The 15,656-nt window shown below is 43.0% G+C and overlaps 1 protein-coding gene across 1 annotated transcript in view; it reads right to left on the minus strand.

Moving 5' to 3' along the window:
* The window catches only part of DPP6 (dipeptidyl peptidase like 6), a 1,023,075-nt gene extending 1,012,518 nt beyond the window's left edge, over positions 1-10,557 (minus strand). Inside the window, exon 1 of the mRNA XM_063452684.1 lies at positions 10,147-10,557. Within this exon, the coding sequence (XP_063308754.1) occupies positions 10,147-10,197 (51 nt within the window). The 5' untranslated portion in view covers positions 10,198-10,557. The remainder of the gene's footprint in view (positions 1-10,146) is intronic.
* Between the last annotated feature and the right edge of the window lie 5,099 nt (positions 10,558-15,656).

Raw genomic sequence — 15,656 nt, forward strand, 5'->3', positions numbered from 1 at the left:
TGCAAGTGCAAACCAACCTCCAGTATGAGACGGTGAAACAAGAAATCAAAGCTTTCATGCCTGCAGACTATTTTCAGACATATTCCCTCATTTCATTTTATTAATATAATTTGTAAAGCATCCATGAATAAGGAAGTTAATGCTGGTCAAAAGAGGACAGATCAGCATAGCTGCAGGACATGTTGAAGAGGTGGGGTTTTAGGAAAATAATTTAGAAAAATAATAAATGCATATTTTTTATTTTAACTGCCTTGTTCAAGCAGGCCCCCCACCAGTCCCACTTTCCTGGCCAGACAGCGTGCCAATCATCATGGACATCGCTACTGACGTGCGTCTTCACTAGTGAAGCTCAAACATGACTCCACCCACTCCGTCCAAATTTCACACCACCCATTGTTTGGAGGTATGTTCAAGCGCATCAAAACTTATGCATTTTTAAACCAAACCATGCCTTTAAAGAGAAGTGTTATTATCACTGGTATGTAAAGTAATACAGTGACGGAATTTTACTAAAAAGAGAGTTCAAAGGAAATTCAAAGTGATTTTCACATTTTAGTTCAAAGCAGCCAACTTAAAGCATTGTTGACTTAGAGTATTTTACCAGTTAAATGCTATTTTCTCTTTTTTTCTTTTTCCAAAAACTGCAGATTTCAACAGAAACTTTGCTACACCCGTGGCCGTCAAGCAGACAACCAGTCCTGTTATTTCCTGGTTGCCTAGCCTAGTAGAGCTAAACTCAAGAGGCAGCAATTGCTCAGAGCACCTGCCTTAAAAATACTTCTCATTGAGATGCATTGGGAAGTCTGTGATTGGACAGTCACAGAAAGTCTGGGCGGAGTTAGAAGGGGAGGGCTTACAAAGGCTGCAGAAAAAGAACTGCAAATTTGACTGGTTTTATATATATTTCCAATTATAAAAAAATGCATAATTAAAGGCATTCAACTTTTTATTATGGCATATCTAGTAAACAGGGGTTGTTTGTGTTATTGTTTGTTTCATTATTTGGGCAGTGGAATGCCCATTTAAATATGAAATTCACTTTGGATTCACTTTGAAATTATACTTTAGTAAATAACCCCGAGTGTTTCATAGCATAGTGAATAACTTGTAGTAAACATGTCAACTTAGTGCTGCTTACAATGGACACTAATGCCAATGAAATCATTGTGTTATTTAAACTATTCCTTTATTTAAAATGTGTTTTAAAATACTGCATTAAGTACATTTTTTCCAGAGGAAATATTTTGTATCTGCTCAGTACACATTAGATCAAAATAGCATTGAATCAATAAATAGGATCACATAAATCATGTCTTACAGACACCATGTTTCTTTAATAATTATGGTCTTTGAGTTGATAACTTTAGAACTAACTTAAACATGAAATTGGTTTTCAACGTAACAGATATTGTTCCTCACAAGCCTGCTACCCTCCCCCCCCCAAATACATAGCTAAGCCCAACCTTTTAAAATCTAGTCTGAAGTGGGCATCTGTGTGTTCCCACATGGTAGATGTCCCCACCATCCCTGCCAGATTACACACATGCAAGGTTACACGTACAGCTTACTTGCTGAAAATATTTTTCTGAGAAAGTTCTGAATTGCATATCCAATAAACCCCTGTGGGCTGAATATAATAATTAAGGAGAGCATCCTGATTGGCTGAGACACTTCCTGGACTGGGCAATGCTAACTGCAGAAGCTGCAAAGCATTTGCATTGAAATTTGTACTTGTTTTTTTTAATGCATTAAGACAATGTGACCACCTCCAGTCAGGAACGTTCCATTATGAACAAATTAAGAAGCTGAGGCTCTCAGTCTATCAGCGGTGCTTAGTCTAGGCACCCTGTCTAAAGCGGATATGGAAACCAGGTAGAGGTTACAGAATCTCTTCTAACACAGCCTGGTCATGCTACAAGGAGTAGGTGAGCTGGCACAGGGGGATAGATCTCAAAGGGGGAGGTGGAGGAGGAATACAAAGAGACACAGAGGGGTTAGGAAGGAGACTAAGAGACAAAGAGGGGCTGTGGGAGAGACAAGGTGCTGGCGGTAAGAGACATGCAGAAGGGCTGGGAAGGGAAGAAAGAGACACACAATGAGCTGGGGGAGAAAGAGACATACAGAGGGGCTGGGAAAGGGAAGATACACACAGGAAGGCTGGGAAAGGGGAGAAAGAGACACTCAAGTGAGCTGAGGAGAAGCATACACAATGAAGAGACAAACAAAGGGTCTGAGTGAAGTAAGAGACACACAAATGAGCTGGGGGGAATAAGAGACACACAAAGGAGCTGGGGGAGTAAGAGACACACAAAGGAGCTGGGGGAGTAAGAGACACACAAAGGAGCTGGGGGAGTAAGAGACACACAAAGGAGCTGGGGGAGTAAGAGACACACAAAGGAAAAAATGGGGAATAAGATAAAATAAAGGGTATAAGACAGGATAAGAAACACAAAACTGGGTAAGAAATTCAAGAGGTGGATTAAGGGACACACTGTTGCATTTTTGGAGGGAGCAACAGGGGGGAGGAGGGGGGGGGGGATAAAATGCATATTGGCCTCTGTAGCCAATATCCTTGCACTGGCCCTGCTTACAGTCTTACAGAAATGTGGGCATTAGTGCTCTACCAGCACACAAATATAAAAGTGATCCTTTTTAGAAATGATGTTGCAGAAAAAACACTTTATTATACTACAATTCTGTATCTTATTATATAAGCTAGAAATATCAGAATAAATTGTTGGAATTATGATCCTTTTTTCACATGCATAAAGCTTGTACAGACATTCCCATAAACACGATACCGGTTCATTAGTGGAATTATTTATGCACAGCCTCCAAATATCAACTCAAGTGCTAAAACAAAATCAACGCAGATCCAACCTTGTGCCAGCGTGCAAGAAATGGTAAGGGAGTTTTACTCGAATTATAAGGATGCGAACAGAGGCGGCTCTCTAATTAGGCGGTTTAGGCGGCCGCCTAAGGCCTCGCGCTGGCGGGGGCCTCGCGGCCGTCTAAACCGCCTGTTGGCAGAGTGTGTCAGGTCCTCGGTCACTAACCGAGGACCTGACACCAGGAGGGGGCCCGGCGGCTTGCCCGGTATGCCGCCGGGTGCGAGTCCCCTGATGGCTGCCCGGCCACCATCGCAGACACTGGTCTGCAGCTCCGCAGTGTGCAGAGCTGCAGACCATGTGACTCGCGAGAATTGGCCAATCAGAGCGTTGCCGCGGGTTACCACAGCAACGCTCTGAAATCTCGCGAGACTACACGGTCTGCAGCTCTGCGGAGCTGCAGACCGGGAGCAGTGGCCACCGGACCACCAGGAAGCCCACTGGACCACCAGGGAAATCAAGGTAGGCTCACCATAACCCCCCACAACACTCAGCCTCACCCCCCCAGTCACCATCTCCACACCACCTCCCACCACCCTCAGCCTCACCACCCCCCACCACCATCACCCCCACCACCCTCACCATCATCACCCCTAGCCCCCACCACCCTCACCACCACCCCCACCACCCTCAGCATCACCCCCCTCAGTCTCACCCCACACCCCCCTCAGCCTCACCCCCCACCCCCCTCAGCCTCACACCCCACCCCCCTCACCCACCTCACCATCACCCCCACCACCCTCAGCATCACCTCCCACCACCCTCAGCATCACCCCCCCACCACCCTCAGCATCACCTCCCCTCACCACCCTCAGCATCACACCCCTCACCACCCTCAGCATCACACCCCTCACCACCCTCAGCATCACACCCCTCACCACCCTCAGCCTCACCTCCCCACCACCCTCAGCCTCACCTCCCCCACCACCCTCAGCCTCACCACCCCCACCACCCTCAGCATCACCACCCCCACCACCCTCAGCATCACCCCCCACCACCACCCTCAACTATCCCCCCCACAACAATCAGCATAACCCTCCCACCACCCTCAGCATAACCCTCCCACCACCTTCAGCCTCACCCCACTCTCACTCTCACATTACCCCCCTCTCACTCTCACATTACCCCCCTCTCACTCTCACATTATCCCCCCTCTCACTCTCACATTACCCCCCCCTCACTCTCACATTACCATTACCCCCCTGCTCCCTCTCACCATCAACCCTCCGCTCCCTCTCACCATCAACCCTCCGCTCCCTCTCACCATCAACCCCCGCTCCCTCTCGCCATCAACCCCCCGCTCCCTCTCGCCATCAACCCCCCGCTCCCTCACCATCACCCCCCCTCTCACCATCACCCCCCCTCTCACCATCACCCCCCCTCTTCCTCTCACCATCACCCGCCTCCCCCCCCCCCCCATAAACACAACACACTTCAAGCAGCTACCCCATACACATAGGGTCTCAGACAAAAACGCAAACATGTTTAGAGACATACATTCACACACACAAGGATACTCTCTGTCAGACACACTCTCAGGCACATACACAGGTAGACAGTGCATCAATGTGTATATGTGACACTTTATTTTGTTAGTGGGGCCTCATGTTTGCGTTTCGCCTAAGGCCTCATAAAGTCTAGAGCCGCCTCTGGATGCGAAGACTAACCATCGGGATCTAAACAGCAATACATTCCTTCCTGGCCCTTTTCATTCTATGATGACTTCTGTCCATTTTGCTTTCAGACTTAAATCTCTTTGTACTACAACTCACAGCTTAATGCAGTTTGTATTGGCAAACCGTCAATTTCTGGTTTGGCCTCTCAAGTGACCAGAATAAATAGGCAATAAATTGAAAATACTATGCAGTTTAAACATAAATCAATTGCATGGTGCATAATTTATGAGCCTAGATTGTCTAGTTCAGTGGTATCGTAGATGTAAACAGATCTCACACCATACAGATAATGCAAGTTGACCTCAGTATGTCATCCAGTGGTATCACAACAGAATACGCCACATGTTGTCTTTGCTGCACATCTGCAAATAACAAACACGCACCTTACAGTTCATGCATAAACAATCTTTTTTCACATATGTAGCAGAAGATCATAAAACTGTTTAGAAAAGTGAAATTGCACAACCTGTAAAAGACGATACGATACACAGCAGGCACTTTGTTAAATACGTCAACCATTTAGAATGCAAGGAAACAAACATCGCCGTATTTGCAAATTCCTCCAATCGACAAACTTCTACAATCGCTAGATAATTTAAAACCACAGAGAATACCATCACTGTTCTATAATCTGGCAAATGTTACCTGTGAATGTAATACACTGAGTATAGCCTGGTCATATTCACATGGAATATTGAAATCTCTATTTCTTTTTTTTGTGTGTGTGTGTGTGTGTGTATTGTAAAAGAGCTAGTATTTAATTATTTAAAAACCTTGTATTTTTTTATTTTTTTTTACAATATCATATTTTGTGATGATGGTAATAATGATCATTCTAGTTTCTACTATACCCCCAATTTAATTGATCTCCGTGCAGATAGCAACCCATGTTAAAGCAGCTCTGTCACGAAAAGTAAACTGTATCTATTAAATAAAATTAAAAAAATCCTGAGTGGTCTAGTTTTCCTAAAATATATAAGTAGGGATACATTGTGTATAGCAGCCAAGTTGACAAAATGGGGCTATATTTCAGCCAATCACATTTACCCACAATCCTTCAGTACAAGCAATCCCACAGAAGGGCAAACGGCAGACATCATGGGCTGAGGAGAATAAAATGGCAGCGGCCAGATATTGAGTTCTGGCACAAGGTAGAAATGATAATATATATAAATAAAGCCAAGAGACAATGGGGGAGTAAAATCATTAAGATACAGTGGACATAAAGAAAATAAAACCATGACAGAGCTGTTGTAAATGGAACATAAGTCTTTATTATTTTAACTGTTGTGGAATGCCCACTTAGGCTCTACTGAAAAACACCCCTAAATGTTATAAAACTTCTATTTTGATATTTTCTATTGAATGATCCCCACAATTCAATCCCAATAATACAAAAATAATTACAAACACTGTTATACTAAGACAGATGTATCTAGAATTTTATTGCTTAAGTATCAGTCATGTCTGGGTAAAGTGTATGCCAATTATTGCAATTTTGCTATTTTTTGCATTTTTCAATGTTATGTAGCATACTACAGGTACCCCAATTAATTAATCAATCCTAATCATCTTCTACCCAACAGTTTATAATCATGGCACGTGACCAGACAGATATTCTTAGATACAAATTGTCATATATCAAATTTCACATGTCATCGTTGTTTATGTACCATTGTAACCATGGTGATTGTTCCACCTCTATTCGTCACATGATCTCAGTGATCAGAATGTACAGGCTGTGGCTATACCTTCTGAGAGATTACTTCAGGCTTGATTAAAAAAAAAAACTATGGTCAGAAACCTGCCTAGGCTGTAAGAACAATTCTAAGTACTCTAGTGCTTTAAATTTAGGAGTGTTTTTCTTGTTTTGTCCATTGAAGTTATGAGCTATTGGCAGATCCTCAGCATCTTATCACCCTTCACATTTATCGTTTATCTGCATGATTGCTTACTCATGTTTTCTTACTTAGAAGGCAATTCAATGAGAACAGCATTACAGTCATTTAATCCAGCAAACGTTACCAGTGAAAACAAAACACGGATCAAGCCTAAAATTTATCCAAATACATGATCCGTATTTGATTCTGCATTATTTATAATTAAATGGTCTACGGCTGCTTAACACCATCATCCTCAACTTATTATCTGTCCAATATCTCTCTCGAGAAGAATGTCTTTTCCCAACTCCAAATTTGGCAACCAACAAGTATAGAAAGGTAGTCATTCAGACATCCTCAACCTACAGGTATGAAGGTAGTCCTATAGACATCATCTAGTTGAGTCAGCTAAGAGATGTGGTTCAAACTCTATAAAAGTAGTCCACAATAGTAAGACAAACATTAAGCTGCTGTTGAATGGCAACTAACTCTGCCAAAGTACATCCAAAAGTTCATGAACAAGGCAAATGCCCTAGAGGCTGAGAAATACACAACTCGTTTTAGGGGTACCTCCACAAGTTAGTATTTCCAGGAACGCAACAAATGTTAGAGAACTTTTAAAATGTCAGCAGCTGCAGATTGACTATGACTACCGAATTCTGTAGACAAGCCTCTCGCAAGATTGGCAACCTCTATAACACTAGCTGGAACAAATACGCACCACATAGCTGTATAATTAAAATATTTCTGTGGATAGTCCATAATTTTCTATAGAGACATCTCAATTAGTTTGTGAACCTCTGATCTTTAAGCAGTTGTGGAATGACACCAAGCACAGCAGTTGTAGAATGACACCAAGATCACCCCAAGTTTAGAAGACAAACTCTTTAATACAAACACCTGTAGTTACTATATTTAGATACCTCCACATGTTAGACAGTAATCTCTGTTTGTCGCTCTGCTTTTTAAATGTCTCCTAACTACTATGGAGTCTCCCAATCCTACAAGTTAATCAGCCTCTACCAGTTTAAGTTGTCATTCGAGCTGCTCGGATGATAGGGACTGTATTGCAATGCAGGTGGTACAGAAGGCTGGCTGGCTGGACATGATGATATTTGTCATTCAACACTTAGGTTGACAGAGGTGCCCGGCCTTCAAAAAACACATTTTCACAATTTCAACATTCCCCAACGCAAACAACAACAACAACATATATAAAACATTGTATAAAAGGATACATTGTAAAACATTTGCATATGAAACAACAACAAAAAATTCAGTTTATTTAAATATACTAAAGGTGGCCAAAAAAGTGGATCCCCGGCTTTTTGGACAATTACAAGTTACTTGATCCCTATAGGCCGGCAAAGTATCTTAGAATTTGTAGTTCTACAAACTATTTGGGAAGTTTGTTTTTTTAATAACTGAATGCTATACATTGTGTGAGTTTTTTCTAGTTATTACCAGTACTGGCCAGCATAGGGAGGTTCACAGTAAGCTGGGTAAATTCCTAGTTGTCCAAGCTAGTTGCCTAGTTAAACCTAGCAGCCAGTCACCAGCCTTTTCAACATGTTCCCTCAACAGCCACATTCCCTGACATTTTATCAGCCACTCACAGGCACGTTCCACTATTTTGCCCCTAGGAGTCACTTGCCAGTAATGTATCCACAGCAGCCATGTCCAAGATGTCCCCCAGCATTTCAACCCAAGCAGTCAACACAATGTTCCCTAATACTTTACCCCAAGCATCCACTCAACAGAATGTTATGTTTCTCAGAACGTTATCCTCAGCAGCCAATCACCAGAATGTTTCCCGGTCTTTTACCCCAAGCAATCACTTACCAGGATGTTCCCCATTCTTTTACCCCAAGCAATCACTCACCAGAATGTTCCCCAGTCTTTTACCCCAAGCAATCACTCACCAGAATGTTCCCCAGTCTTTTACCCCAAGCAATCACTTACCAGAATGTTCCCTGGTCTTTTACCCGAAGCAATCACTCACCAGAATGTTCCCTGTTTTGTTTACCCGAAGCAATCACTCACCAGAATGTTCCCCAGTCTTTTACCCCAAGCAATCACTTACCAGGATGTTCCCCAGTCTTTTACCCCAAGCAATCACTTACCAGGATGTTCCCCAGTCTTTTACCCCAAGCAATCACTTACCAGAATGTTCATTGGTCTTTTACCTGAAGCAATCACTCACCAGAGTGTTCCCCAGTCTTTTACCACAAGCAATCACTTACCAGGATATTCCCCAGTCTTTTACCCCAAGCAATCACTTACCAGGATGTTCCCCAGTCTTTTACCCCAAGCAATCACTTACCAGGATGTTCCCCAGTCTTTCATCACCAGCAGTCACTCACCAGATCATTGCCCAGTGTTTTACCCCTAGCAATCACTAATCTGGATGTTCCCAGGATTTTACCCCCAACACTCACTCGCTAGGATGTCCCATAGCATTTTACCCCCAGAAGTCACTCACCAGGAAGTTCACCATTATTTTACCCTAGCAGTCACTCACTAGGATGTTCCACAGCATTTTACCTCTAGCAGTCACTCACCAGGACCATCCCCTCTGTTTACCCCCAGTAGTCACAGACCAGGACCATCCCCTGTGTTAACCCCAAGTAGTCACAGACCAGGACCTTCCCCTGCATTGTATTCCATTTGACAAACAGTAGAACCTTCCCTGCATTTTCTACCCCCAGCAGTCATACAGCAGGACGTTTCCCTCAATTTGAACCCTAGAAGTCAGACAGCAGTACCCCTCTCTGCACTTAACCCACAGAAGTCATATGACAGGGCGTTCACCAACATTTTACCCCTAGCAGTTACTCACCAGGACCTTCAACTAAATTTTACCCCTAGCAGTCAGATAGCCGGACCTTCCTCTGTATTTTACCCCTAGCAGTTACTCACTGGGACCTTCCTCTGCAATTTACCCCTAGTAGTCCCCCCTGCAATTTACCCCCAGTAGCCACCCCCTGCAATTTACCCCTAGTAGTCAGACAGTAGGACCTTCCCCTGCAGTTTACCCCCAGTAGTCACTCACCCCTGCAGTTTACCCCTAGTAGTCTCTCACCCCCTGCAGTTTACCCCTAGTAGTCTCTCACCCCCTGCAGTTTACCCCCAGTAGTCTCTCACCCCCTGCAGTTTACCCCCAGTAGTCTCTCACCCCCTGCAGTTTACCCCCAGTAGTCTCTCACCCCCTGCAGTTTACCCCCAGTAGTCACACACCCCCTGCAGTTTACCCCCAGTAGTCTCTCACCCCCTGCAGTTTACCCCCAGTAGTCACTCACCCCCTGCAGTTTACCCCCAGTAGTCACTCACCCCCTGCAGTTTACCCCCAGTAGTCTCTCACCCCCTGCAGTTTACCCCCAGTTGTCTCTCACCCCCTGCAGATTACCCCCAGTAGTCACACACCCCCTGCAGTTTACCCCCAGTAGTCTCTCACCCCCTGCAGTTTACCCCCAGTAGTCTCTACCCCCTGCAGTTTACCCCCAGTAGTCTCTCACCCCCTGCAGTTTACCCCCAGTAGTCTCTCACCCCCTGCAGTTTACCCCTAGTAGTCTCTCACCCCCTGCAGTTTACCCCCAGTAGTCTCTCACCCCCTGCAGTTTACCCCCAGTAGTCTCTCACCCCCTGCAGTTTACCCCCCAGTAGTCTCTCACCCCCTGCAGTTTACCCCCAGTAGTCACTCACCAGGACGTTCCCCTGCATTTTCGCCGTTTTGATCATTGCCTTCTCCTTCATCTTGGCTCCTGGTGTCTCTCTCACTGGCCACCTAGGGCTTCCTGACTCTCAATCCATTCGCTTTGGGCTGACTTTAGGAGGTTTCCCTTCAGGCTTTTCCTTCTTTTTCTGTTTATTCTCCCTCTTTTGCATGTATTTCCAGCAGCATGTTGTGCCCGCCCTCTCCCTCCCTGCTCTCCCTCTCGGTATATGGAGATATTTTGTATCTGTTTTTGTGAATGGGTGGCTGTCTCCGTCCTTATTGAGATGCTCTGGCCGTGACGTGAGGAGGGGGGACCAGTGTCTGGTACCCGGAGAGATGTGTTACCTTATGGGTCGGGCACACACAGGCAGTCTGTGTGAGGGAGCATGCTGGCCCAGGTCCTGGCTGTGTAATAAATCAATCTGCACATCTCCCCAGCTCTATGTAAATACAAACTATTAACCCTATCATCCCCATAGAATGAGGGATTCCTTCATTTCCCCAGATGTGTGTAGCTAAAACAAGAAATTAACCCTTTCCTTCCCATGGGAGAGCAATCCCTTCATCTCCCCACCTCTGTATAAAATAAACTCTTAACCCTTTCCTTCCCATGGGAAAGCAATCCCTTAATCTCAAAAGATCTCTAAAAAAATAAACTCTTAACCTTTTCCTTGCCATGGGAGATCAATCCCTTAATCTCCCCACCTCTGTATAAAATAAACTCTTAACCATTTCCTTCCCATGGGAGAAAAATCCCTTAATCTCAAAAGCTCTGTATATATAAAAATATATATTAACCCTTTCATTCCCATGGGAGAGCAATCCCTTAATCTCCCCACCTCTGTATAAAAGAAACTCTTAACCTGTTCCTTCCCATGGAAGAAAACTCCCTTAATCTCAAAAGCTCTGTAAAAAAATAAACTCTTAACCTTTTCATTGCCATGGGAGATCAATCCCTTAATCTCCCCACCTCTGTATAATAGAGACTCTTAACCCTTTCATTCCCATGGGAGAGCAATCCCTTAATCTCCCCACCTCTGTATAATAGAAACACTTAACCTTTTTCCTCCCATGGGAGAAAAATCCCTTAATCTCAAAAGCACTGTAAAAAAAACAACAACAAAAAACTATTAACCCTTTCCTTCCCATGGGAGAGCAATCCCTTAATCTCCCCACCTCTGTAAAATAAACTCTTAACCCTTTGCTTCCCACGGGAGAGCAATCCCTTTATCTCCCCACCTCTGTATAAAATAAACTCTTAACCCTTTCCTTCCCATGGGAGAGCAATCCCTTAATCTCCCCACCTCTGTACAAAAGAAATTCTTAACTCTTTCCTTCCCATGGGAGAAAAATCCCTTAATCTCTAAAGCACTGTAAAAAAAAAACCAAAAAAAAACTATTAACCATTTCCTTCCCATCGGAGAGCAATCCCTTAATCTCCCCACCTCGGTAAAAACAACACTTAACCCCTTCCTTCCCATAGGAGAGCAATCCTTTAATCTCCCCACCTCTGTAAAATAAACTCTTAACCCTTTCATTCCCATGGGAGAGCAATCCCTTAATCTCCTCGCCTCTGTATAAAAGAAATTATTAACTCTTTCCTTACCATAGGAGAGCAATCCATTAATCCCCCCACCTCTTTAAAAACAACTCTTAACCCGTTTCTTCCCATGGTAGAGCACGCTCTCAATCTCCCCACCTCTGTACAAAATAAATTTTTTACTCTGTCCTTCCCATGGGAGAAAAAATCCCTTAATCTCAAAAGCACTGTCAAAAAAAAAATATATATATATTAACCCTTTCCTTCCCATGGGAGAGCAATCCCTTAATCTCCCCACCTCTGTAAAATAAACTCTTAACCCTTTCCTTCCCACGGGAGAGCAATCCCTTTATCACCCCACCACTGTATAAAAAAATATTAACCCTTTCATTCCCAAGGGAGAAAAATCCCTTAATCACAAAAGCTCTGTAAAAAAATAAACTCTTAACCTTTTCCTTGCCATGGGAGATCAATCTCTTAATCTCCCCAGCTCTGTATAAAGAGAAAATATTAACCCTTTCCTTCCCATGGGAGAGCAATCCTGTAGTCTCCCCAGCTCTGTAAAAACAACTCTTAACCCCTTCCTTCCCATGGGAGAATAATCCTTTAATCTACCCACCTCTGTAAAATAAACTATAACCCTTTCCTTCCCATGGGAGATCAATCCCTGAATCTCCCCACCTCTGTACAAAAGAAATTCTAACTCTTTCCTTCCCATGCGAGAAAAATCCCTTAATCTCAAAAGCACTGTAAAAAGCAAAAAAAAAAAAAAAAACTATTAACCCTTTCCTTCCCATGGGAGAGCAATCCCTTAATCTCCCCACCTCTGTAAAATAAACTCTTAACCCTTTCCTTCCCACGGGAGAGCAATCCCTTTATCTCCCCACCTCTGTATAAAAGAAACTCTTAACCCTTTCATTCCCATGGGAGAAAAATCCCTTCATCTCAAAATCTCTGTAAAAAAAATAAACTCTTAACCTTTTCCTTGCCATGGGAGATCAATCCCTTAATCTCCCTACTTTTGTATAATAGAAACTCTTAAACTTTTTCTTCCCATGGGAGAGCAATTCCTTAATCTCCCCCAGCTCTGTATAAAAATAAAATATTAACGCTTTCCTTCCCATGGGAGAGCAATCCCTTAATCTCAAAAGCACTGTAAAAACAAAAAAACAAAAAAACTATTAACCCTTTCCTTCACATGGGAGAGCAATCCCTTAATCTCCCCACCTCGGTAAAAACAACACTTAACCCCTTCCTTCCCATGGGAGAGCATTCCTTTAATCTCCCCACCTCTGTAAAATAAACGCTTAACCCTTTCATTCCCATAGGAGAGCAATCCCTTAATCTCCTCGCCACTGTATAAAATAAATTATTAACTCTTTCCTTACCATAGGAGAGCAATCCATTAATCTCCCCACCTCTGTAAAAACAACTCTAAACCCTTTCCTTCCCATGGGAGAGCAAGCTCTTAATCTCCCCACCTCGGTACAAAAGAAATTCTTTACTCTTTCCTTCCAATGGGAGAAAAATCCCTTAATCTCAAAAGCACTGTAAAAAAAAAAAAAAAAAAAACTATTAACCCTTTCCTTCCCATGGGAGAGCAATCCCTTAATCTCCCCACCCACCTCTGTAAAATAAACTATTAACTCTTTCCTTCCCACGGGAGAGCAATCCAATTATCACCCCACCTCTGTATAAAAAAATTATTAACCCTTTCATTCCCAAGGGAGAAAAATCCCTTAATCACAAAAGCTCTGTAAAAAAAATAAACTCTTAACCTTTTCCTTGCAATGGGAGATCAATCCCTTAATCTCCCCAGCTCTGTATAAAAAGAAAATATTAACCATTTCCTTCCCATGGGAGAGCAATCCTGTATTCTCCCCAGCTCTGTAAAAACAACTCTTAACCCCTTCCTTCCCATGGGAGAGTAATCCTTTTACCTCTGTAAAATAAACTATAACCCTTTCCTTCCCATGGGAGAGCAATCCCTTAATCTCCCCACCTCTGTACAAAAGACATTTTTAACTCCTTCCTTCCCATGGGAGAAAAATCCCTTAATCTCAAAAGCACTGTAAAAAAAATAAAAAAAATAAAAAAATAAACTATTAACCCTTTCCTTCCCATGGGAGAGCAATCCCTTAATCTCCCCACCTCTGTAAAATAAACTCTTAACCCTTTGCTTCCCACGGGAGAGCAATTCCTTTATCTCCCCACCTCTGTATAAAATAACTCTTAACCCTTTCATTCCCATGGGAGAAAAATCCCTTAATCTCAAAAGCTCTGTAAAGAAATAAACTCTTAACCTTTTCCTTGCCATGGGAGATCAATCCCTTAATCTCCCTACCTCTGTATAATAGAAACTCTTAACCTTTTTCTTCCCATGGGAGAGCAATTCCTTAATCTCCCCCAGCTCTGTATAAAAATAAAATATTAACCCTTTCCTTCCCATGGGAGAGCAATCCTGTATTCTCCCCAGCTCTGTAAAAAAAACTCTTAACCACTTCCTTCCCATGGGAGAGCAATCCTTTAATCTACCCACCTCTGTAAAATAAACTCTTAACCCTTTCCTTTCCATGGGAGAGCAATCCCTTAATCTCCTCGCCTCTGTATAAAATAAATTATTAACTCTTTCCTTTCCATGGGAGAGCAAACCCTCAGTCTCCCCACCTTGGTAAAAACAACTCTTAACCCTTTCCTTCCCATGGGAGAGAAATCTCTTAATCTCCCCACCTCTGTACAAAATAAATTCTTAACTCTTTCCTTCCCATGGGAGAAAAATCCCTTAATATCAAAAGCACTTTAAAAAAACAAAATGGAAAAAAAAAACTATTAACCCTTTCCTTCCCATGGGAGAGCAATCCCTTAATCTCTCCACCTCTGTATAATAGAAACTCTTAACCCTTTTCTTCCCATGTGAGAGAAATTCCTTAATCTCCCCAGCTCTGTATAAAAAGAAAATATTAACCCTTTACTTCCCATTGGAGTGCCATCCTGTATTCTCCCCAGCTCTGTAAAAACAACTCTTAACTCTTTCCTTCCCACGGAGAGCAATCCCTTTATCTCCCCACCTCTGTATCAAAGAAACTATTAACCCTTTCATTTACAAGGGAGAAAAATCCCTTAATCGCAAAAGCTCTGTAAAAAAATAAACTCTTAACCTTTTCCTTGCCATGGGAGATCAATCCCTTAATCTCTCCACCTCTGTATAATAGAAACTCTTAACCCTTTTCTTCCCATGGGAGAGCAATTCCTTAATCTCCCCAGCTCTGTATAAAAAAAAATATTAACCCTTTACTTCCCATTGGAGTGCCATCCTGTATTCTCCCCAGCTCTGTAAAAACAACTCTTAACTCTTTCCTTCCCACGGGAGAGCAATCCCTTTATCTCCCCACCTCTGTATCAAAGAAACTATTAACCCTTTCATTTACAAGGGAGAAAAATCCCTTAATTGCAAAAGCTCTGTAAAAAAATAAACTCTTAACCTTTTCCTTGCCATGGGAGATCAATCCCTTAATCTCTCCACCTCTGTATAATAGAAACTCTTAACCCTTTTCTTCCCATGGGAGAGCAATTCCTTAATCTCCCCAGCTCTGTATAAAAAGAAAACATTAACCCTTTACTTCCCATTGGAGTGCCATCCTGTATTCTCCCCAGCTCTGTAAAAACAACTCTAAACCCCTTCCTTCCCATGGGAGAGCAATCCCTTAATCTCCCCACCTCTGTAAAATAAACTCTTAACCCTTTCCTTCCTATGGGAGAGCAATCCCTTTATCTCCTCGCCTCTGTATAAAAGAAAATATTAACTCTTTCCTTCCCATGGGAGAGCAATCCCTTTATCTCCCCACCTCTGTATAAAAGAAACTCTTAACCCTTTCATTCCCACGGGAGATGAATCCCTTAATCTCAAAAGCTCTGTATAAAAAGAAACTCTTAACCCTTTCCTTCCCATTGGGAGAG

The sequence above is a fragment of the Pelobates fuscus genome, chromosome 4 (genome assembly GCF_036172605.1).
Source record: "Pelobates fuscus isolate aPelFus1 chromosome 4, aPelFus1.pri, whole genome shotgun sequence".
Classification (NCBI taxonomy): Eukaryota; Metazoa; Chordata; class Amphibia; order Anura; family Pelobatidae; genus Pelobates; species Pelobates fuscus.